At 40.6% G+C, this 26,130-nt stretch overlaps 1 protein-coding gene across 1 annotated transcript; it reads right to left on the bottom strand.

Moving 5' to 3' along the window:
* Positions 1-2,317: 2,317 nt before the first annotated feature.
* On the bottom strand, positions 2,318-22,945 carry BDKRB2 (bradykinin receptor B2). The gene is made up of 2 exons (XM_068148870.1): positions 22,864-22,945; positions 2,318-5,767 (listed from the first exon to the last, which is right to left on the bottom strand). The coding sequence occupies exon 2, from the start codon at positions 5,763-5,765 to the stop codon at positions 4,620-4,622; it is 1,146 nt and encodes a 381-aa protein (XP_068004971.1). The 5' UTR covers positions 5,766-5,767; positions 22,864-22,945; the 3' UTR covers positions 2,318-4,619.
* Positions 22,946-26,130: the final 3,185 nt, after the last annotated feature.

Genomic DNA, 26,130 nt, shown 5'->3' with positions numbered 1-26,130 from the left:
TTTATATGATAAATAAAAGTCTTATGAAACTCATCACTCTGAAATGGCATCAAAATATTGGTTTGCAAAGCCAACTTCAATTTATATATCTAGTTTCTTATTTTCTGTAGTTTTTCATTGCCATCTTTAGAATCTTTTTCAGTTTCAGAGAGAGATTCAAAACTGGAAGTCTATGCATTTGGTGGAAATAATGACTTGAACAGGCACTGAGGGTCTTAAACAGTTTAGAACAAGTTGACATAAAAAGCTGTAATTTTATACAAAGGGGGGATTAATTTAATGTGTCTTTGCAACTTAATTCTTCATTTCAACCTGTAGAAAGTATATAATGGTTTGGTAACCTTTTACAGTTTGCACAGGTGTAATGGAACACTAATTGAAAGAATACTAAGAACTAATCTTAAAGCTTCTACGTAAGAGTCAATGGTTAGAAGGGTTTTCTTCGGTGTATACATAACCAAAACATATCTGCCCTCAACTCAGGATACTCAAAGTGTATTAGTTTATGTTTTAGGTTTATATGATGTTCAGTCACCCAGTCAATGTTGACTTTCCTGCAAAAAATATACATTCTCTAGAGCTGCATAGCAATTTACAAATGCTTTCTGGAACAGAAAGGATGTTGATGAAAGCAGAGGTAAGACTGTTTGCTCAATTTTTATACTCATTGCATAGTAGACAGGTGGCAGAACTCCAAGTCTCTAGAATTCCGGCTTTCAGTCCATCAGTTCAGCAATGAAAAGTCATCCTCCATAGATAGCTGGAACATTTAATGATTTGAACAAATTTTCTTTTTGGAACAGTATGATATAACACTTTGATTTTCTTTGTTGAAATAGTTTGCAAATCAACATAGTTATCTGCTGTAAGTATCTGTTCTGGAAGAGAAAAAGTTTTCTTTGTTCAGCTTGGCTGGATTTCTTTACTCATGCTATAGACAGTGTCTGCTAAGGAGAGCTTATACTCTGCTGCGGTGACTTACAGTTCCTAGTAAATGATCCTAGTAGCATCACAGTGCAGTAACAACCAAGCCCTAGTAACTACAGAGTCTGAAACAACATAATCTGGAAGAATCCAATATAAGATGGAAAATCAGGATCAGTTGATAGATGAATGCAAAGAAAGGATGATTCAATGGCTGAAGTACTGCTTGGGTATTTGAGAGACCTGAACCAGTATCCTGGTTTCTCCACAGAAACCCTGCCTAAAAAAGAGCAACCTTGTTCTGTCCACAACAAGAACCAGCTGCTTGTGCTAACAACTTTTAAGATTGTTAATTTTGCATTATAAGTAACGCCAATAATCAATCTGAAAAAAACCCAGATGAAACAGTTGAGAATTATTCCTGCCTGTACCTACTGCAGGCGAGAAATGTTATCTAGCTGTTGATACAATTGCTATTCTTCCAGCAATGGTCCCCAGACACCTCCATTGAACTAAGTGCAGAATCGGCTGTTTGCATGGCTGAAGACGCAGTAAGAGCCATGGAAGCATCAAGTGAAAGGGAAGGTGGGAGCAGCTGTGGAAGGGGTGAAAGGATAAAGAGAAATAAAACGGTGATGTGGTTACAGTTTGATGTCTCCAGCTCTGAGATCCTCTGGCCACTGTTTGCCCTCATTTTACTAATAATGTTTCTTATATTTTGCCTTATTTTTGTGAGGTCAGAGCTAAGAGGCTAGGTGTGACTGCAACCTCCCAGTAGGTAAGTGCATATGGACAATGCACATAGTTTCTTTAGGTTTTTTGTTACCTGGTTAACTGACACATGTGAGTACTGACCAATGTATAATCACGCTGGAAAGTGGACAAGAGGGGGAATCAAGGAGTCTGCAAACCAACATTGTGCATTCTATGGTCTCAGAGGCTGGTGCAGTGGCTCTATCTTGCTACTGGTGTGTGTGTGCTTTGAGAGAAGAGTAAATGCTTCAGTTAGGGGGTCCGTCCTGCAAACAGCACCTATAGCCTCTTGTGTACCCCAGGTTCTCACAGGAAAAAAAAGTAGTATCTGCTGTTTCATGGGAGCTTGAGCTGTCAGTGGGGGAAAAAAATAATCTGTATCCATAGCTGCCTTAATTAAGATTTTAACTTCCAAAGGGACTGAGATTGGTCAGAGCTATTCAGAAATGAGCCCTGAAAACAAAGCTGACTCTGAGCTTTGAAAGTAGGTAAAATTTTGTGGGTTCAGATCACTTTCCATTAATACACTAGGAAGTGAAAGTACCTGCAACAGCTGCACTTCTGAGAAGGCACTCCTAAGTAATGTGATATGTGCTAGAGAAGAAAATGCCAACAAATCTTGTTTCTTGAAGTAGTTTATTTTCTGTTGTACATGGTTATTGCATAACAAAATAACGTGTCTACATATTTACATTAATTAAATTAATGTCATATTAATACAAGAATATTTTCATATTTTGCTTCTTGGTACCAAATATTCAAATGTATCTTCTATTGCCAATAAACAACAGAAGCATTTATGACAGGATTATACTGGATTATTAGAGAAAACCTATGGAAAATCCCTATAAATCATCTATAATGATCTAAATCACACAGTTTTCATAGCACATGTACACACTTCTAGAGCATGTTTGGGGTTAATGATTTGAAGGTTTCATACAAATTTTCCATCTGAAATGAAACATGTTTGCTCCATTCAAGATCTGATATGTAAAGACCATACAGTTGCAGCCCGAGTTTATTTTTATGACCAAATTCCATTTCCCTTGATGGTGATAAGTGTATAACCTCAAGTACTTTGAAAAGAACAAAGGCTCTGTTAGTTTCAGAAGATTTTAGATCATCAACTCTGGTTTTGATCAAGGTTCCTAGAGGTAAAAGTGAATACTGACAATTCAGTACACCAAGAGTTTATCTTCTGTGTAAACTCAACTTAGACCATAAATCCAGTCCAACTGGGGGGAAAGCTATCTTGTATTAAAATCACTCAGATTAACTATACAAATAAAATTAAGGTATTACTAGAGTCTGAAAAGACCATTCTTTAATAATTGGAAGTTTCAAGACTCATATTAGCTTCTAGTTAGATTTCTAAGACAGTTAGGTGATGCTCTCCTTCATATTAAAGGTTGTTTGGATGTGGTGCTTGGGTGTACAGTCTAGGGGTGAACTTTGCAGAGTGGGATTATCCATTGGACTTGGTGATCCTGAGGGTCTTTTCCAACCTGAATGTTTCTGTGATTTCTGTGATATTCTCAGTTTCTTCTACTTGTGAGATTATACCAGTTGTCCTGTGCTCTTATATTTCCATTAAATAGTATTATAAATAATAATTATGCTTTTTAAATATTAAAAACTAAGTCACTGAGCTGCAGGTAAATGTAAATAACATTCACTCTCATGGAATAAGTGAATGTTTTTACTGTGTTGCATAAACAGTAAAGAATCTTCTGCTGCAATGAAAACCCAGCTAACTTCATGCAGATGGCTACAGCCTTTCTTGTGCTATTGTTTTACCTTTTTTGAGCTACTTTCCATACATACAAGCTGATACAGACCTGTAACTAGCAGGGACAGGACAATTGCAAAAAGGCACATAGAATTGTCAGGGTTGAAAGGGACCTCAATGATCATGTAGTTCCAACCCTCCTGCCATGGGCAGGAACACCTTCCACTAGATCAGGTTACCCAGAGCCACATCCAGCCTGGCCTTAAAAACTGACAGGGATGGAGCTTCCACTACCTCTTTGGGAAACCTGTTCCAGTGTCTCATCACTCCTATGGTGAAGAACTTCCTAACATCTAATCTAAATCTACCCTCCTCTAGCTTGGTTCCATTCCTCCTTGTCCTGTCACTTCCTGACATCCTAAAAAGTCCCTCACCAGCTTCCTTGTAGGCCCCCTTCAGATACTGGAAGGCCACAATAAGGTCTCCTCGGAGCCTTCTCTTCTCCAAACTGAGCCACCCCAACCCTCTCAGCCTGTCTTCATAGGAGTGGTGCTCCAGCCATCTTGTCCCTCAAGTAGTCAAAATAGTTTTGGATGACTGAACAGAGGAAGTAAAAGTACAGAAGATGGCCACACCTAAAAATCTAGTTGGATAATAGTCCTATAGGAAGGTGGTGGATTCCCCTTCATTAGAGTTTCAAGGCCCAGCTTGACAGAGTGTTAGGCCATCTCATTTAAACTATATCCTTAGTCTGAAAGGTTGAACTGTGTGACCCTTGAGGTCCCTTCCAACCTGGTATTCTATGAATCTATGAAAAAAAAGCATTTCCAAGAACTTACTCAAATACAAGCCCCTCATATAAAAAATCTAGTTAAACAAGATGTATGGGTACCATAAGTAGCTGCACAATCCTGATAATAGTTTCTACACTGGGGCTCTAATCAGAGAACTGTATGTACATGTATGTACACCTTAGAAATGCATATAGATTAAATATTATTCATTCATGAAAATGAAAGTATGCTACAAAGTAGGATTCAATCATGGGAAATGTCCAATAACATTAGAAGCAGGTCTTTGTATGGAGATTCCATCAAGATCAAATGTTTAGTTTTCCCAAAATGGCATTTATTCTGTGAACCAGTAGCACATGGATGTTAGTGGGAACTGATATGTTAGAAGGCCTTTTTCCTGTAATGAACAAATTGTGCTATTTTGGTAATTGTAAAATAGACTTTTTCCTTGCGCAGTCACTTGAAATGGAAGTTCTTAAAGTGTCCAGGGTGTTTTCCATCTGCACAGACTGTGATCTTCTGTACCTCTGTGGGAACAAGCCCTTGCAGAATTCCGCAGCCTTCTTCTGGAAGTGCTTCCCAACAATTACATACAGGACTGGGTTCAGACAGCTGTTACTATAGGCACAGTATACAGCTATCTGTGTCGCTATGTCATTGATTTCTTCCAGGCACTTTAAAGTAGGTGAAAAATAACATATTGTGTCAATGAATGTGCTGATCTGGAATGGAAGCCAACAAACAATAAATAGTAAGAGCACAGCAAGGACCAGCATGGTGGCTTTCTTCTCTGTCTGGACTACCTTTATTTTTTGTATGTCACTGCTGCGTAAGCTTTTGATGATTTGGATAGTGCAATAGGTAATGACACAGAGTGGGATCACAAAGCCCACAATATTCAGCAAGCAGTTGTTTGCAGGATGCCAGTAGGGGGCTGGGTAAAGAAGAGAACAAGCTGTGATGTTGTATTCTTTGAAATACTGTAAATTTCGGAACACAATGGTAGGTGAGCATATGAGCAATGCACATGTCCAGACCACAAAGCTATTCCATTTCGCACAGACAGTTCGTCGCATCCGCCCAAGAGACATGGTTTTCACCAAGGCAAGATAGCGATCGATGCTCACTAGTGTCAGGAAATAAATGCTTGAATAAAAGTTCATATGGCTCATTATGTTGACAGCTTTACAGAGGAACAGGCCAAAAGGCCATTGAAACATATTAGAAATATTAATGGCCCAGAAAGGTAAAGCACAGACTAACATCAGGTCAGCAAGTGCCATGTTTGCTAGGTAAATTTCAGCCACTGTGCAGCGACTTTTGTGGAAACACAGGACAATGAGGACAAAGCAATTTTCTATTGCTCCCAGAACAAATATAAACCAGAGGAATCCAGGCTGAAAATTTTGTAGCCATTCCCACAGTTCTGGATTAATACATACATATCGTTTCAGCTGATGCACTCCTGAATTATTATGGATATTTTCTGGACTGACAGTGAGCTCCTGGGTGGCCACGATGTTGTAAAGTTGTGTGACATTTTCAGTTGTGATGAAAACCATTTCTGTGTAGAGGAAAAGAAAAAGGTGACATTAGATTGCTACATCTAGTTTATTGCTGCAAAAGACAGAGTTAAAAAAACATCTGGATCTGCTTTTCCTACTGTCCTAGAAAACATGGCTTTGAACAGGGATACAGTTCTCTAGGCTGCTTTGTCACAGGCAGTCTGTATGCCTGTAGAGTTTCACAGACTAAATTACAATGGACTGTATGGACCAATTTACATGGGTGAAATAGAGGGGATAAAGCAATAGGAGACGTAACAAACAGATTAACTGAAGAGAATCTTTACTAGACATTTTTCACTAGAACAGAGGTACAGCAAGTATTTTTCAGTTCTTTGAGGGGAGTAATTTTTTTTTTCTCTTATATTTGTGCACTGATGGCCATAGCCTCCTAAAGGACAGATGTAGCTTGTGAATCTCATGTTGCTCATTGTTAAGCTGCTAGCTCAGCAGCATGTTTCTCAACATTTTACACCCTCTCCTGTAAAGCAAGACTGGGGTGTGCTTCCTCCCCAAAATCACACTGTTTTTTTTCCCCAAACATTATGATTTAGTATGCAGCCCTGGTTTGCACTGAGGAAGTTGCAGGAGTGAGGACAAATGCCTGCAAGCAGTGTGTCTCTCAGCTTCTCACAGGAATCACCTTTGTATTTCTATCTCTGTGATACAATCTCATCCTGCAAGCAAGTCACAGAAAAGATAAATGGTCCAACCTTTGTGAGGAAATTTGGGTTTAATAGGTCTGCACTGGATGACTTGGCAGATTGGCAAAGACAGTGGCCATCACATAAGCCATGACCTGCCTGCAGTCAGGCTCCAGTGAGCTAGTTTACATGGAAGAGCACAGTTTGAAAACTAGGTGCTGTTCTCTCAATATTCTGCTGGTCAGAACAGCTTGAACTCTTACAGGCAGATATTTGCAGACATAAATCTCTGATACGTTCTTAAAGGTTACTAAATCCAAACCAAAGTTGAGTGTGTGACATCACTTGGTAGTGTTAACTTGTTAATGTTGTGGTCTCAGATAATGAATGCTGAAATATTCAAATGCAAGACTGCCTTTCCAGATCTGTATATAGCATTCTCTGGGCTGGGTGACAGAAGTACTGTTTGTATTTTTTTCAGGTTTTTAAAATACCATTGTTTATATTATTCTTTGATTGGATGGTTTTTCAGATGTTTGAATTAAGACATTTGTTGGATTCAGCTGGTAATTTGAAATTAAAAAGTGGACACATATCTAATTCCTGAAAAAACAAGGCTGTCATTTGTGCTCTGATTACTGGATCTATTGGTTGCTAAGTTTCAGTAATGGTTGTGCATATAAACATTTGGCTTTTGGACGAAGAATTATTGAAAATGGTGTGTACTGAGTTTTAATTAAGCACTGTAATCCTTCAGAACCAAAAGCAAAGGTGAAGATCACATATTAGTAAGTATAGCAAAGACAGTGAAAAAGAGGTCTTTCTCTTTACTGCAAAACAAACAAACAACAGAGGTATCAGGGAGGACAGATCACGTAAGTAAAACAGGCAAGTGGGACTGAGAACCTTGAAAGACAAGGCAACCTAAAATTAATTAATGATCACAAAACAAAATGTCAGCAACAGGCTTTTCCAATTCTTCAGAACTGGAGAAAAGGACAGAATTTGCATAAATTGGATAATCACAGAAATATTCTAATCGTCGAAGGTCATTGTAAACAGAGAACTTGCACTTATAGTGCATTTTTTCTGTGACTTTATTAGTCCATATTTCAGCACAACAGAATATAGGACAATACTAAAAGACTTACTGAAACCCAGACATGCTTGATCTATAGCTTCTGCTTTATCCATTAGGCCAGGCTGTATTAGTTTAATACAAATGTTATTTTTCACAAGCTTATATTGTCAGTTCCTCGTCACTTGGTTATTCTTTAGTATCTCTCATATGTGGGTATATTGATTATTTAAAATGTTGCCATCATGTTTTCCAGGTATTTAAATGAGATTGACAGGTTTGTAAATCCCTGGGTCTTGCTATCTGTGCCTTTTAAAGATAAGTATTGTGTTCTGCCCTCTTTGGCCATGTGAATTGTCCTTATCCTCCTTGGTTTCATAGACACAGAAAACTTGTAGCAAAGATTTAATCCCCTAATTTCTGAGTCATGACAGAGTGGTTTATATATGATTCTGCCATTCTGCATAGCTCCACATGTGCTTTCATTTGTTCTTTCCCAGCTGACATAAATACAATTGTACAAATCAATCATCATGAATATTAGATCACAATCTTCATATCTGAGAGGACTAACAGGGAGTCATTGATCTCTTCATCACTCTGAGTTACTGATTCCCTTTTCCTTTTGGTAATAGGTTTAGACTTTGATACATTCATAGCAACTCCTTATGTTACCTTCTGTGTCCCCTACACAGCTTTCCCTACTGCAACTTATTTTATACTGATGTTTTTGATATCTTTGATAAGTTCTTAAATAATGCCTCAGATAGTCATACTTTTCTCTAAATCATATCTCTATAGCAAAGCCTGTAACAGGGTGCTGGTATTCATAAACCAGTAGTGACCTAAAGTGTTTTCTGATGAATACAGCTAACTTGCCATACGTACATACAGTTTCATATACAGCTGGATGATAGTACAAAGGAGTGGAAAAGCAGGGAAGACAAACAGAGTTTTAAGTGATTGGCTTAGAGGGGCACTGGCTCACTTCTGACATGGTACTTTTTCAGAAGATAGGTCAGGAACAGAAAGAAGTGGCAAAACACTCAAGGCCTGCAACAGCCTCTCTTCTAAATGTCTGTTGCAGTGCAGAGCCAAGCCTGCTTTGATGCTATGCATTTTTTGTGGGGGGTTTTGTGTGTGACCATCTCTGAGCACAGCTTGTGCAGCAAATTGTCCCCCAGTGGTGCCCCTTAGCCTGGCACCTTGCTTCTTCATGCTAGTGTAAAAGCTATGGTAAATTCAACAAAGGACTTGCCAGAAAAGATATGTGCCTGTCAGGTCTGCTGTGACTGAAATGGGAAATAACAGAAGTTTAAAAGCTCCCATAGGTAAAGGTAGTCGTCTAAACTGCAGTTCATGGAAGAAAGCCTGTGTCTTTCTGACTTTATATATATACTGCTTCTGCTTTCTCAGGGGCTTAAAATATACACCTGATTGACTCAAAAAGTTAAGAGGCCACAGAAGTTCCCCTGCTCTGCCTCATTTGTGACCATCTGCCAGGTATTTGCTGCCCAAGGAGAGGGTGGTTTCATTTTAAAATCTTTGGAGGATTTGGTTCCAGGACCATGACTGTTTATGAGAAAAAGATATTATAACCAAACAATCTCAATGCATATTTTCTCCCCTAGCCTACACCTATATGTCTAACAAGTCTGAAGCACCAGAGTGAGGGGCTAATATAAGCTCAGAAAGAACCCATGGGTGTGCTGGAAGACTGAGGTCATCTTCGGTGATGAATGATACTATGATGAACTCTTATTTTCGGAATGTAGTATGTCACGGGTTGAGTTGAATCTGCTGGTGATATTCAATACTATGTTGCTGTCATGCCAGCTTTAAAATGAAAATGCTGGATGGAGAAAAGTATCAGGGGGCTTGAAGTTCAGATTGTAACAGGAAAGGCTTCGTGTTCCAGTTGCTGCTTCTGGTTTCCAGGTTTGGGGTGTTGGCCTTTTCAACTGGACTGGTTGTGGGTCAGGGTGAGGGGCAGAGGGAATGTTGCTGGCTTCTGCTGCTTCTGTTTAGGGAGTTTGGTTAGTTGGTTGATTGGTTTATTGGGGTTTTTTGTGCATCTTATAATCTCATTAAATTCCTTATCTCGATTCCTTATCTCAACCCAGAAGTATTTTTTTTGTCTTACTTTCCCTTCTGTCTGTGTGGAGGCAGAGGTTACTGGGCTGCCATGTGAGGCTTTGCACTGTTGAAGCCACATTTCAACATGTATGTACTGTCCTATTTACCTTTCTAATTTTTATGTATTTTCAGTTATCTCTTTAGATAGATAGAAAGAAAAGGGGAAAAAAAAAACCACAAACAACAAACCATAGACAGAGGGAGAGATACTCCGAAGCTTAAGCAGGGATATGAAGTCAGTGAAGCAGGAATGATGCACAGGAAATTAAAACAGAAATCTACATTCATTGACAACTTAGTCTGACATAGCAATGAGGAGTTTTGCCACTTCAGCAGAAAACCCGAGGGGCTGCATTCAGTGTGTATAGAGGTGATAAATATTCTGTGATTTTGAGGCAGAGCAGCAGCCAGCTGTTTAGGAGGCAATTCAGGAGCTTGCAATATGGGCATTTTGGAAAGTGCAGGCTACATGAGATTAGTATATGATGCAGGACCTCTGAGTGATCACCTGGAGAAAAGCAAGATGTCATGGAGTTTTGGAAGTACCTCGAGACTCTGCAGGGGCTCCTTTGAACCTTGACGTTAGCACTAAGGTTGGAGGGTGATACTCTATAGTAAGTCATAGTTTCATAGTTTCATTCAGGGTTGGAAGGGACCACAAGGATCATCTAGTTCCAACCCCCCTGCCATGGGCAGGGACACCCCACACTAGATCAGCCTGGACAGAGCCTCATCCAGCCTGCTCTTAAACACCCCCAGGGACGGGGCCTCAACCACCTCCCTGGACAACCCATTCCAGGGTTTCACCACTCTCATGGTGAAGAACCTCCTCCTCACATCTAGCCTGAATCTCCCCACCTCCAGCTTCATTCCATTCCCCCTAGTCCTATCACTACCTGAGATCCTGAGAAGTCCTTCCCCAGCCTTCATGTAGGCCCCCTTCAGATACTGGAAGGCCACAATTAGGTCACCTCGGAGCCTTCTCTTCTGCAGACTGAACAGCCCCAACTCCTTCAGTCTGTCCTCATAGGAGAGGTGCTCCAGCCCTCTGACCATCCTTGTGGCCCTTCTCTGGACACGTTCCAGCACCTCCACATCCCTCTTGTAATAGGGGCTCCAGAACTGGACACAGTACTCCAGGTGGGGTCTCACCAGGGCTGAGTAGAGGGGGAGGATCACCTCCCTCGACCTGCTGGCCACACTTCTCCTGATGCAGCCCAGGATCTGATTGGCTTTGTGGGCTGCAAGTGCACATTGAGAGCTCATGTTGAGCTTTTTGTCCACCAGCACCCCCAAGTCTCTCTCCTCAGGGCTACTTTTTAGCCAGTCACTGCCCAGCCTGTATTTGTGCCTGGGATTGCCTTGACCCAGATGCAGGACCCTGCACTTGCTCTTATTGAATTTCATGAGGTTGGCTTGTGCCCACCTCTCCAGCCTGTCAAGGTCCCTCTGGATGGCCTCCCTTCCCTCCAGCGTGTCTGCTGCACCACACAGCTTGGTGTCATCAGCAAACTTGCTGAGGGTGCACTCAATGCCACTGTCCATGTCACCCACAAAGATGTTGAATAAGACAGGTCCCAGGACTGATCCCTGAGGGACTCCGCTTGTCACTGGCCTCCACTGGGACATGGAGCCATTGACAGCCACTCTTTGGGTGCGGCCATCAAGCCAGTTCCTTATCCATCTAGTGGTCCACCCATCAAACCCATGTGTCACCAGTTTCGAGACCAGGATGTGGTGCAGGACAGTGTCGAAGGCTTTGCTCAGGTCCAGGTAAATGACATCAGTTGCTCGCCCCTCATCTATTAATTTTGTCACCTGCTCATAGAAGGCCACCAGGTTGGTCAGGCAGGATTTGCCCTTGGCAAAGCCATGCTGACTGTTCCCAATCACCTCTTCACTATTCTTTTGAGCGAGTAGTGACTCCAGGAGGATCTGTTCCATGATCTTCCAGGCACAGAGGTGAGACTGACTGGCCTGGAGTTCCCTGGTTCCTTCTTCTTACCCTTTTTGAAGATGGGGGCAATGTTTCCCCTTTTCCAGTCTGTGGGGACTTCACCAGACTGCCAGGACTTTTGAAATATAATAGAGAGGGGTTTAGCAACCTCATCTGCCAGTTCTCTCAGCACCCGTGGGTGTAACCCGTCAGGTCCCATGGACTTGAACACTTTCAGGTTCTTCAGGTGATCACGAACCTGATCTGCACTTACAATGGGCAGTTCTTCCTCCCCGTCCCTGGCTTTGACTTCCATAACATCAGGAGTGTGGCTAGAGGCCCTTGCAGTGAAGACTGAGGTAAAGAAGTTATTAAGTACCTCAGCCTTTTCCTCATCACTTGTGACCATGTCACCATTTTCCTTTCTGAGGGGGCCCACACCTTCCCTAGTCTTCTTCTTCCCATTAATATACCTGTAAAAGTTCTTAGTGTTCCCTTTAATCTCCCTGGCTAGATTCAATTCAAACTCTGCTTTGGCTTTCCTAACCAGGACTCTTGCTGCTCGGGCAGCTTCCTTATATTCCCCCTGTTCTACCTGTCCTTCTCTCCACTTCCTGTAGAGTTTCCTTTTAAGTAATAGTGTGTCCAGTAGCTCCTTGCCCATCCAGGCAGGCCTCCTAGCATTCTTACCTGCTTTTCTCTTTGTTGGTATACAGAGCTCCTGGACACAGAGGAGGTGGTCCTTGAATACTGACCAGCTGTCCTGGGTCCCTCTTCCCTCCAGGGCTTTGTCCCACGACACTTTGGCTAGCAGATCCCTGAAGCGATCAAAATCTGCATGCCTAAAGTCTAGGGTCGTGAGCTTGGAATACTTCCTCCTGATTGCCCTGAGGATATTAAATTCATCTGCTTCATGGTCACTGCAACCAAGGCCGTCTATGAGCCTCACATTGCTTACCAGCCCTTCCCTGTTGGTGAGAACAAGGTCCAGTATATCACTGTCCACTGTGAAACTAGCAGATCTTTGGGCTTAATAGAGAAAAAATGGAGAGATGAAGATTGCAGATGTAGGTCAGGGACCTTTGCAAATTTGCAAGGGAAGGGGAGTGTGCCTGTGTTGTCTGGGGCCCTGACTATTGCTAGGTAGAGATAATTAAAAGACAGTACATGTGGTTTACAGTATGGGAAAAATAAACCCAAAGCGAGATATGGGAGCAAGCCTAACTGCACATCTATACAGGAAGAGAAGCAGCAAAAGCTCTGACTGGTGTGAAAGTAACATACTTTGACACCAGGAACCACACAGGGCTCCCTGTCACGTGGCAGTGACTGCTGGGAAGACCCAAAGCCTTGTCCCAGACCTGAAATCTGCACTCCTGATGTCTGTCTACAAAGCTGAATGATCACAGCTCACACAGTTTAACTAAAGTATGGGGACAAATGATGAGACTATAAACTTCCTACATTTTGTGATATGACATGTAGATTTATCAAGCTGGAACAGGGTCAGAGGAGGTTGTATCCCCTCCCATGGGCACTGTAAACACCACAGAAATTCTTTGTTGTAGACAAAGGATTGCTGCACCCCAGCACCACTGCAAATTTCAAAGACCTTAACACTCTGATGTTTTGAGACCACTTTAAAATCCATTGCAGGAATCTCATGTCATGTGAAATGACAAGTCTGATGGTATTAACCAGTATAATGCATCTATCAAGTGTCAGACAATACCTTAAGCCCAGTGAATAGCTAAGGTAACCTGTTTCCAGTGATAAAGAAATAAAATGCTAAAATGCAACAAAATTGTATCAAGAATAGCTTGTGCAGCTAGATTGTATTTCTTTGTTAAAGTAAGAATTTCCTGCTTTAGAAAACAACCTTTCCTGGGGACCAAATAGAACAAAACTACTGCAGCTGCCATGCTGAAAACAGCTAATCTGGCGAAGAAATAGGTGAATGTTTCAATTGACTAATGACAATTTTTGTCACGTAGGCTAGAGAAAATGTTCCTAGGGTATGTTCTCAGTACTGGTCTTGTGGTTCAACTAATTAAGCACTTACAGAGTTGTTCTCAGTATGGAAGGTAGAAGAGCACTGATGCAGTGTGCCAGTGACATAAATCACTTGATATAATCATTACAGAGAACAATGGGAATATCCTGCAGAAAGGACTGGATGATATTAATAGAGAAATAGAGGTGGAATAACAACATGTTAACACTGTGAGTACTGAAGCACTTCTGCTCCCCAGGTAGTAGTAACTGATGCTCCTTGCTGTAGTGGAGGCACAGAAGAGCTGTTCAGCTGTGCACAAATTTCTACTTAAGGCTGTCTCACTGCTATGTATGTGAACATCCTATAAAGCTTTGATATGTGTTGCTTTACTGTATGTGGCCTCTCCAGCTCAGTTTAGCCACTACTTTCTCATAGCACTTGAAATGCTGCTGCTTTTCCCCGGGTAGCAGCTCTAAGTTCTCATGACTAGGCAAAATGAGAAGGTCTAATGGCCAAACAGTATTTGCCAATATTACTCCTTATTATCTGCATTAAATACTTAATGGAGAGATTTGCCTTTGAGATGAACTGGCTCTGTGCCCTGAAAGCACTTTACTTCTAGCACCCTGAGAACATTGTAGCAGACATTTAGAAAAAAATCAGAGATTTGCCATCTCCAGTGCCTCCAATCACTATCATATTTACACTGTTATGCAGAATACCTTGCACAGTTTCACCACTGGCTTTCACAAGCATTGCCTTTAAGAAAAGCCCATCTGCCCCCAATAACAAAATCTGGAAGCCTATAGTATGTGTGGCTAACTGGTTTTAGTCCCACTGTTTTTTTGACAGCTGCTGACTTGTCCATTTCTTATCACACAGGTAACTGATCATTTAACTCTGGAGTTGAATAAGACTATGTTGCATTTTGAAGGGACATGAATAATGTTCTGAACTGTCAGATGATATCTGCAAAACATATTTATACCTACCAGACGTCTTTGCCAGCAGCTGGAACTGTTTCAATCACTACTACTTTTTCTATTGCTGAGCCATAATGATGGGTCTGTGCAAGCAGAGTCCTTTGTGCAGAGGGTATGGCAGGCAGAATCTGTCCTCTCTATAAATTAATAATAATGCCTTGTGTTCTCTTAATACCTTCCACCAAGGGGATACATGAATGACTTCACTAAGTAATAATGCAGTTTGAAAACAGCACATGGGACTCTGGCAACAGAATAGACTAGAAAGCACGACTACCTCAAGTTCAAGTGAAATTATAGCTTTCGTTTCAAGAAAGTAGAACTCGGAGGAGATATTTATCCAAGTTGTTCAAGTTAGCACCTTTACCACATGGTCTTCTTAAGATGGTCTCTGTATTTCTGAATACAGTTGTAGATATATCACAAAATCCACTTTGAACTGTAAACTTAGGCTTCAAACTCCTGGAAATATTTCTCATGTATGGAGCATCCCAGTGAATGATCTCTTGCAGCACTGATTTGTATCAAGGAAAGCAATCAAGCATGACCTGATACTTATTGTCCAAGTGGCAGGTTGACTTTACTAAAAGAATCTCTGTTTTGGGTTTGGTTTGGTTTGTTTTTTAATACTCTTTTAAGTCCTAAAAGTAGAGTATGGCAACAGAAACACTGACAAGTTCTAGTCTGGTATGTGCTTCACTTCTTACATGGTATATTTCAGAAAGCCATTTTGCTTTGCCCTTCTTAGGTCAAATGCATCCTGCTACACTGTTCTTGAGCAGCTGGACAGTCATTTCATATTACTCTCATGTATTTGCTCCTGAAGTAGCCAGTACACAAAACATTTGCAGTTGGAAAGAGGTCAGTTTACAGATGACAAAATTTACCACAGCCTGTATATCACAAAGGAAAGTTCAAGATATATTGGAAATGGTGTGAGTATGTGCACAACTATAGTCAGCTTCAGATTGTATTGCAATTACCTCGATAGTTAGAGCAGATAAAGACTGGGTATACATACAAATAGGTCTGGTATCCTGCATTTGCAGGGGAACTCTAATGACAACTATTCTCAATTGGGAGCACACCATATTTCTGTTGGAAGAACTAAGTAATCAATACAGGCTGTTAGGGATTTAGTGATTAAACTGTAAAGTATTCAAGTGACTTTCAACACAGAGAGGTCTGAAAGATTCAGGACACTTCTCCAAGTGAGAATTGGTGTGGTTTACAGCTCTGACTTACAATAGTCAGTGTTTGAATTAATATTTCATTTTTGCCCTTTCATCTTTTGCCAATGTTCTGAAATTAAACTGCGTATTAATTTCTTGTCAACATTTTGTCAGCAACAGGAGATGTCAGAGACATGCTGGAGTCTATCTGCTCTTTCCAGAGTATCAGAGGTGACCAAAACACCCACAGAAAACCAAACAAACCCACAACAACAAAAAAACCACAAACCAGAAAAACCCAAACCCAAAACCAAACATGGTGAGAATTTAGAGAGATTCCCTTAGTATATGCCACAGTTCCTTCAAAAAACTATTGTACCCAAAGCTAACAAAACCCAAAGATGATTTGAAGATTGAGCAGTCACATGGTATTGGGTGGTCCCAGGATGGCTCTCTGAGACAGGATCAGAGATATTTTCCTTTCTGCACACTAGCAATAGTTAGTGACTGACACTTTCTGCTACCTCACATGTATTACTACAGCTGTGTAAGAGATATTTTACACAGTGTTGGAGGAGGGAAATTTTCTTTTCCTATTCAAATAATACTCAAACCAGAGACTTTGTGGATAAACTGATTTTAAAAGAAAGATTTTCACAAAAGAGTTTTGGGGACTATGACAGAAAATATTGTAAATATGTCATTTCTGATCCTGAAGATACTGACTTCTAACAGTTTGACAGGAGACCCAGGAGACTCTTGTTCTGCCTGGCCAACTAAATACTTTATTATCTTTACAAAGTAGAGCAACTCCAGAGCCCAGCTCACCACAGCCACTTGCTTAAGATGGAGGATGCCTCATTCAGAATCCCTAGCCTGAGTTACTCATTGCCAGGCAGATATCTCCTCTGTGTGTGCATATGCTCTGTGTTTTGGTTCCTTGCTTATGTCAAAAATGTCAGGGTTCTTTAATTCTAGATGGGAGTTTCACTTCTCACTTCTGCCCTTCCCATTTTTTCTGTGGAACAGAAACTTTGTCTTCTGACCAGTGTTGTTACTTTTGACAAATGTTCTGATTTAAGTTAATTGTGTCGCTGCTGTACTCGTGTACCATCACTTTTGCAAATTCTGTAGAGGATAAAGCACTGGGTAGAATTGCACATGACAGTTTTATGTAGCAGGCAGCAAAGGCTCATAGCAGGATGTCAGAGCAGGAACAAGTGAAGAGGAAATGAGCAGATGTGAGTTCTGGAAGAGAACATAATGCTGTTAAGGAAAACAAACAAAGATGAAATGTGGGAGGGAAAAGGGAGGAAGATAGGAAGGAAAGAAGGGAGGAAGGAAGAACGGGCGGTTGGTTTAGTTTCTCAAGTGGGAAAAGGATTCCAAAACAAATGGTTAAGGATTCCTATGTGTCTCAGGTATATTACAAAGTTATGAAAATTTTACATGGATTTTCATATAAAACATTATTAAAATTAGATCCTTATTTTACCTAGTCCCAAAATAGTCCAAAATCTGGAATTATTTTGATTCTTGTACTTAAAGAAAAATTTTTCTTCGATCTATCCTAAGTAAAACCTTATTAATATGTTCCAATCAACCTTTAAAAAAATAAACTAAAAGGCATAAATGTATAGTGGAAACTACTTATACAGTAAACCTATCTATGGTGCTACATGATGCAGAGCGTAGCTGAATGAAATTCCAGGTATTTATATTGTACAGCTATGAGCTGTAACCACAACTGGAACACCAATTTGTAGACTGCACCTATTATGGGAAAAAATAAATTGCTGACTGTTAAAATAAAAAATAAAAAAAGACTAAAATCTCCAAAATATTGCAGGAAACACCTACACAAAACTGACTCCACTTCTCCACTTTGCTCCTTCTGCTTCCTTCTACTCTTTGGAATTGACCTTTTTGCTGAGCCAGCTAGCTGGAATTTCTTATCTATGAGGTGGTTCTTTTAATTTGAAAAAAAAATGATGAAGGGAAAAAGGTAAGAGTAGGGCTACTGAGAAAACTCTTATTTAAATTTGTGTTCATTTTCTTGCAAATGGATATGCCATGCTCTTCATTGTTTGACTTTGTGATTTACTATAAACCTCTACACAGAATGAAGCTTGTACTTAGACAACTTATTTTGCTTTTTTACCTGGGATAGCCCCAGATCCCATGACTTGAAAACTTTGGCATTAACTGGAAGGAAAAAAAAAAGATCTTTCCCAGGCAAAAGAGAATACACCAAGAAATGTAACTGTTTTGATCCTAATAGATGGACATATCAGAAATGTCTAATGAAAATACTTGTTTTGTAAAAAGTAAGGCTGAGAACAAGGGAGAAAGTGGTGTAGTCTCCTTATAGGATTGTAATGGGTAGGACAGGGCTACATGAGTAACATTTATGTAGAGGAACATATGTTTTACTACTTTGACAAGATGCTAATAAATTACTGTCTATGTTTGTTCATAATGAATTGCCACAATGAAAACATTTTCTGGTCACCTTTTGTGTCACAAACCATTTGCCTGCTGATTTGCTGTTTACTCTGGGAGAAAGTTGTTTGTGTGTTTCTGGAGCTCGGCACTGTAAGGACCAGGCATAGTGAAGCTTTCTGGGTGATGTCAGTGAGAACAGCCATGTGTGAGCTGGGATCAAGCAGGTAAAGCTGGATCCTGCACAAGGAGCATGTGGGTTTGATTTAGAAGACTCAGTCTAAAGAAATAAGAAATCCATCCTTGAGCTTGGATATCAAATTCTGAGATGAGACCTTCGCAATAAACAACCTGGGAACACTAGATGGGTTGCAAGATTCAGTGGCTAAAGCTCAGCACTGAGATAAAACCATATAGTTACAACGGTTAAAATGTTGCTTGGGCCCTACCTGTGTCCTGCAGCAAAGTTTATCTGTTGGTATAGTTAAGGGAGCACTCACTGTATGGGTTTCTTTCTTGTAGCTTGATTGCACAGCTAAGAAAAAAAAAGCCTTTCACAGGCCATTTTCTCTAGGAGGAGGAAGCCAGAAAAAGGATGTGGCCATACTATCATGTTTGGTAAGCAGGTTATCAATGAGAAAATCACTCATCCCTGCTAACAGATCTGTAAGACCTCATCTGCTATAAACTGTTATAACTCTGAAGATATGGATGGCACTATGAGCATTCAATCCAGATGAAGATCTAGCATATGCACTTAATTGTATCACTTTTTATGTCCCTTTGTCTGGTTTTTGCTTGGTGTGCTGTTTGCCCCAGTCTAACAGGTAAAGCCTGTAACATGGCTTTGTAGTTATTGTCATATTGTCTGTGCAATACTGATGACTGGAGGCTTGGATGATAATCAGTGTGTAAAAGCTATGCTAGCACAAGGACAGGCTTTGCCTCAAGGAGTTTATAATCTAAGCAGAAGCCAAACAGAATACAGAGAGTGCAGAATATAGTTTATTATAGGGAAAGACTGCTGAAGAAAATGTGAGGGGCATGAAGATCTGAGCTAAAACCTAGTAACATATACTGCAATATTTCTTTCTTCCTACTTAAATGTCTAAGGATCAGCTCCCATCTTTTTATCACAATGGCTTCACAGTTGCTTTTTGTAAAAATGCTCAGGGGCCTGCTCACCATTTGCAGGTGGTTTACCCTTCACATCAGGAAAGGTTCTTGGATTATTACTTTGTTCCTTGTGTGAGGGCAAAAGGTTCACATCACCCTTCTGGAAGGGAACCTACTGCAGGTGTTTTGTGGCCCATGACACTTTAGAGAAAAAGCCTTTCAATCAGTCAGACAGCTGATAGGAAATCATAGTCATGGCAAACAGACAGAGTACCTCCCATGACATGGGATTGTGGGACCCAAAGAGCCAGTAATGTGCCCCGGTGTCTAAAAGAGCCAACATTGTACTGGCTTGTATTAGAAACAGTGTAACCAGGAGGACTAGGGAGTGATCCTCCACAGTACTCATCACTGGTGGGGCTGCACTTTGAATACTGTGCTAAGTTTTAAACTCCTCGCTACAAGAAAGACATTGAGCACATCTAAAGAAGGGTAAGGAAGCTGGTAAAGGATGTAGAGCACAAGTCTTATCAGGAGCAACAGAGAACAGTGGGGTTGTTTAGCCAGGAGATAAAAGGGCTGAGGGGAAAACTCATTGTTGTGCACAGCTACCAGAAAGGAGGTTGTAGAGAGGTGGGAGCCAGTCTCTCCTCCCAAATAAAAAATGATAGGAGAAGAGGAAACAAACTCAAGTTGCACCAGGGGAGGTTTAGTCTGTTTATAAGGAAAAATATCTTCACCAAAAGGGATATCAAGCATTTGAACAAGCTGCCCAGGAAGTGGTTGACCATCTGCAGGCATTTAAAAGAAGTGTAGATGTGGCAATTTCAAGGACATGATTTAGTGGTGGACTTGGCATTGCTAGGTTAATGGTTGAGACTTGATGTTCTTACAGGTATTTTGTAACTTAAAATATTCTATGATTCTATCTCAGCTGCATTCTCTGCAAATCAGCCATAGTCTGAAGTCCGTCTTTGTTTCCAATATTATCACCACTCTGGAATGCCTTAGTGTGGAAAACTCAGCACTAGGGGATCTGCAAACCTGAATGATTAGATTTGTTTGTAGGGATCACAAAAACCAGACCAACCTTGCTGAATCAAGTTGAGGAGCAAACATATAGGGGAGGTAAATACAGCACAGCAGCAAGAATAGATCAACTCCATCCCTTCAGGAAATATCGAGTCCTAAAAGATTACGCTGAAGTTTGATGTAGCAGCTTTGCCACAATGTCTGAATGCTTTGACTTAATTATCATCAGACTGAAGACAGCATGCTTTCAGCAGGCTGCTTCTTTTTTTCTGGTCTGTATCACATTTATGCCTGTTCCCTAATATTTATCTCCTTAGTAGAATATTGGACCATGAGCAGTGTCCCTCCATTTCACCATTGTGGTGATCACTAGTGGGTGCAAATGTGTCTATTTAAAGACAGTAGCCTGCAGATCCCAAATTCAAAGTGGTGTTGTGGTGCTCTTGTTCTCTGTACATTACCATTTTGGTTGAGCCTATCTGCCCTAGGGTTGTCATGGTACAGAGATGCCCTGTCTTCTCATTAACCCTCATTAGTAGCTGAGGAGAGAAACCATTTCAACCATCTGCCCACAAGCTACTAGGTGAGTCAGCACCCAAAGACTCTACTATAAGCTGTGATTTATTTTAGCATCTGTCCATTCACACGGAGTTACTCTAGCTGTAGAGGACTGGCTAAGGAGAGCTGCTGTCTTCACTTTAAAGTACCATGTTTCTTTACAGTTGTGTATTGGCCAGTAAGAGGCATAATTCTTCAGCTTGATGTGTGAAGTATGCTAAATATAAGAAGAAAGATAAGCCTTTAGCTAAAGCAGGGGAAACCAAAATATATGGGCTACAGAGAGAGAGTTTTATAAAAATATGAGTGACAGTAGGTTAGCCTGGGTTTAGCTAAATGGCCTTTATTCTCAGGGTTTTTTTAACTTCATATTGACTAGCATTGCTAATGAGTTCAGATGTACATCTACTGTCGACTTTCTTACTGGGAGGAAATTTTGTCTGAAAGCAAAGTTCTGGTTTCTGGCAAGTATTACTGAACTTGCAATGATTTTTTTTGCCCCTACTCTTATTTTGAAAACAGTGAGATCTGGGGCTCTGAGGGCTTTCCACCTCCTGCTTTCCATGAAGAATAGACTATCAAACACTGATTAATCTTAAGCAGTGAATTTTAGGGTCTTCATAATAAACGTGCTAAAAAATCTCACAAATTCCTCCTGTTTTCTGTCTCAGAAAAGACTTCTGATATTACCTAGCTGTGAGAATTGTTTTCAGCTGTGTTCCAGTGCTATGATGAGATCCTTATTTCAGGACACACTAACTCAGGAGGAAAGGCACGGGGTTTTGTTGAATCGTCAGTACAAAATGTTCAGGTAACTCTGAGTAACTCAGTTAATCATGTTCTAGCATGCGTGGGGCTCACTGGAAACCCTGACAAAGATTTTCTGAAAGTGTCTCTGCTCTGGCTCTTCCGAAGTTTTTCTTAACTTGAGTACACTTATCCCTTCTCTGTGCTTTCTCACTATTCACACTGAAAACAAGACAAACATATTTGGAAGTCTATGAATGAACCTGACATAAAGGTATTTTGCTTCATTTTTTCATGATGTTTGCACATTCTCAGAGAACGGCAGACGAGATAAAAACCATATGACCAATATTACTCAACATCCTGATAGTTCAGTCTCAGAGACAATCTGTTTTAATGCTGGGTTTTATGGCTATTTTGTCACTATTACACTAAGAAAGCTGTTTAGGATACTGAGTAATGGAAAGTGAATAGCCAGAAGCATAGCACGCATTTCAGTATTTGGCCTTTTTGTTATGTGACTGTAACTACAATGCTGATACTAAGCTTTATTTGTTTTCATCAGCACTTTCTAAATCATGCTCCCACTTTTTTTTTTTTTAATTTTTATTTTTTTTTTGGCTATAGATGTTAGGAAGAAACTAAGAAAGTAGCTTACGGGTCATCCAAAACTTTTCCTCTTTCGTAACATAAAAATCTTTAAGAGGTTTAGTCTTTGTTATTCAATCGGGACAAATGAGGCAGATTAGCAGTGAAGTACACACAAAATGTATGTAGAGAAGAAGAAGAAAAAGCTTCTGATTTCTCCCTATTGTACTGTAGATAATGTCTCAGCTGAAAACAAAGCTAAATGCATGAACTTACCATTTGTTTGTGAGATGAAAGGACCTGTATCCATGGTGTGATTAGAGACACAAAATGCTTTCAGAACAGCAGAAATTCCCACCCCCCCAGTAGTCCATACACTGGGTCGTATCTGTGGCAGGTGAAAAGCCCTGTGCCTTTGATATGTTTTGTTCTTAGAAATAAACCATTTTTCTGTAAATGTTACAGCTCTGCAAACCCTGACCAGTTACAAGATCACATTAGCAGTAATTGTTTTTCTCTGATGTCTTCCTGAAGCACTGATAACAATGAGGTCTTTTGTCACTGAACCACAAATTAAGAATTCAAGAAGTGGTTTCCAGGAAGCAAAAAGCCATACTGAATTTAAGTAATGAGAACTTTTCATAATAAGAGAAGTGGAAGCACATACCTTGGCTGCAAATTCACCACTAAGCAGGTACAAGTGAGTGAAGTGCAACACGTCTCCGAGAACAGCTAAGCTCCTTCTGTTGTATGAATGAGTCTAACTTCTGCTTTTCTGCCCCTCCCTGAACAGAACAGACTCATCCCTCTTTGATGACATCATATTCCTGGATTCTGTCCCATACTATATTTTAAAAGCAACATTTGTCTACTATGTCTATTATAAGACCGCTGGTATTTGAATATGGGTGGCAAAATGCACGAATCCAGCAAAATATTGTGTATAAAACAGTCATGTGTTTACACAGCAGCTTCCAGAGTTGTACACAACCATAGATGTACACACACAGGAAAACATAATCTTGATTTTAGGGGATAGTGAGGGCACTTTTTTTTCTTTTCTTTTTTAACTCCTGTTGTATGCAGTCAATAGCAAAACAAGTCAGTTTTCTGGGGAATTTGGATCATTAAAGAAGAAAAACTGAATATCTGCTTTACAATCTGACATTTTTCCATGGGAAGAAATTAACTGTTTCTGGAAGACACTGCTTTTCCTCAGCAGAAGTCTCTGGCCACTCAGTCTGCCAAGAACTAATTTGGAATCCAAATGCCACTTAAAGTTTTAAACTGGACCAAAGTTTTTCCAAGCTTGTGGACGGGATCTCTATATCAAACAGAATTATAGCCAAATGGCAGAACAGAGCCTTTTTTTCTGCTACATTTGCTTTAATTCTGTATTTGAAATAATTAATAGAGAACTAATTTTAGACTGTTTGTAAGAGGCACAGCTGGGTTTCCTCAGATATTTATACAATTAAACTGAAATCTGAAATAGGAACTATGGCTGCAGAATTCCACACAAAGGAAACATCTTCACCCAAAGAAGTGAACAGAGAGAAGAACAGTCCACTATCTTAGTTGTGCACAGAATGCTACTTCTGAAAGATTCAGGAAAACACTGGTCTCTGTTGTGACCAATGGCACTTATCAGGGAAAATATTTGGCCTCCAATTCTTCATTTATAGTTCTGGGGCAATGATCTCACTTGCAGTTTTCTCTACAGGAATGTGGTGGTTTGGCTCTGGCCTGGAGGCCAGATACCCACCAAGCCGCTCTATCACTCCCCCTCTTAAGTGAACAGGGGAAGAAAGGAAAGAGGTTTGGTTGAGAAGTTGTGAGGTTCCTTCCAGGTGACCAGGATGTCCAACGTATCCATGAAGAGCTTGCACCACAGAAGAGTGAACTCTGCATCGCCGAGAGGTTCTACTAGATGAGGGAAGAAGAACTGAAATGGACTGACCTTAGAGCCTGAATGAGAGACTGTTTGGGTGGACGCCCAGATGAAGATATGGACTTCGCCGAACATGTCATCAGAAGATTTCTGATTTAATGATGTGTTTGGGTGCAAAGATTATGGTATGAAATAAGGGGTGGCGTGTTACAGTTTGAGCTGGGTGCCCCCCTGCAGTGTTTACTTCCTGTGTCCAGAAGTCCAGCCCAGGGGTGGACACAGGAAATTATGTAGTATTTCATACCACAATCCTTTGCACCACTATAAGATCCAGTGCGGAGTCTAGCACTATCTCTTTTCTTCCTCCTCCGTCAGCCGGTAACTGGGGAGATGTCTCCTGGCTTTGGGCGTGGCTAGGCCCAAGGCCACGGGGGGATGGGCAGTCTCAGATCTGGCCAGCTGAGACTAGCCTAGCAGTGGGAGGGGGAAGAAGGAGCCCTGGGGGTCTTGGGTGTACCCTCAGGTAGGGATGGGATCTCTCTGGGTCTGTTTGGGGATTTTTCTTTGTCACTCTGCTTTTGCTTTTCTGTAAAAGTTCACTGCTTTCTATTTAAACTTTCCATCACTTTTGCAATCCGTTTGTCTGAGTGTTTATTGTTTGCCAGGGGTGGGGAAGGGGGCTGCCTCAACCCAGCACAAGGAATTTCCACTAATTTTTCTTTACATTCTCTGAATCTGTCATGGTATCTGCTCAGTACATTTTCTTTCTTTATTGCCACTAGTTGAGTCATGCTCTCCTATCATCTATAACTTCCCCTGTTCTGTTCCATCTTTGCCTGCGCCAGTTCTAACTTGATTGTGTAATTACAGGAATCAAATCTCCGAGAAGTTTATTCTACATTTTTCTTCCAGTTCTCTTTTAAAAAATCTTCTGTATCTGAATAATTTAATACTATCTCTAGATTTTGGGTTTCACTTGGACATGGATTTAGCATAAATATTTTGCAAACACAGTGCAGCAAAATTCTGCTTTTATTTTAAAAACTCTTTTATGTGTTGTTAGGAGCAATTCTGATGGATCATCTGTAGTAATGGAATAAAACCCAACATATTCAGATTTACTCAGTTGCACCTAAGAAATACAGACAGCTTCTGGAAGAATAGCTGAGAAGTGCTCTACAGCCTTTTCAGGAGGCTGAGACAGGAGTTGTCAGCAAATACTCTGCCATGGAGACTTGCTGAAAGGGAAAACAAATGCTTGCAGTTGTCTCAAAAGCTTTAGAAAGGCAAAGCTCTACAAAGAAACCATTAGTTGTTCAGGGATACAGGAAAGATAACACACACACCAGACAGGCTTCATGTGAAGCTTAGTTACCTCGCCATTTGTAATACTTCAGTCAATATACATATTTAAATATCAGGGACATAAAATATAGGTTCTTCAAAATCTTCTTCTAAAGCTACAACAGCTGAAACTCAGGGGAGTGATAGAATTTTCCCTTTCCCTCCCTCCCCCAGATTTTTCTGTTTTAGACAAAATAGTTGTCTGGATGGATGTAGGATGCTACAGCTAAGAGTCACAATGTATAACTGTGAAAGCTTTAATTACTTTAGGTAATGTGGGAAGGTTCTTGCTCAGTTAGCATTTCTCTAGGAAATGGAGACAATGCATCTTAATACCAACTCTACTAATTCAAGGCAACAAACACTGAGTAAAGAACAAATATAATGGGTGAACTTTTTACCTTGGCAGTTGTTCAGGACAGTCGCCAATATTTTCTACGTGAGAAAAATCTTACCTTGTGGTTTTACTGATTGATTGCTGACCTTTTCCGAGCATATTTTCCGCTTTCCCATCCTACTGGCTAAGCTATGGCTATCTTTACATTCCTGGGTATGGAAGGAGGCTTTCAAACAAGGATCCACAGCTGTCAGTGTTAGTCTTTGAGCAGAAGTCCCAGTGTGAAGCAGTGATTTGTACTATTAACAATGCAAGTGAGAGAGGCTATATTCAGACGAAGAGCTACTCTTAAAGTCTCTCTG

This window comes from Melanerpes formicivorus, unplaced genomic scaffold, assembly GCF_026170545.1.
Source record: "Melanerpes formicivorus ecotype bairdi unplaced genomic scaffold, bMelFor1.0.p_v2 SCAF_17, whole genome shotgun sequence".
Lineage (NCBI taxonomy): Eukaryota > Metazoa > Chordata > Aves > Piciformes > Picidae > Melanerpes > Melanerpes formicivorus.
This window is presented reverse-complemented; position numbering and strand designations above follow the sequence as displayed.

Coding starts and splice junctions, on each gene's coding strand:
- BDKRB2 (XM_068148870.1), bottom strand. CDS start 5,765: ATGGTTTTCATCACAACTGAAAATGTCACACAACTTTACAACATCGTG.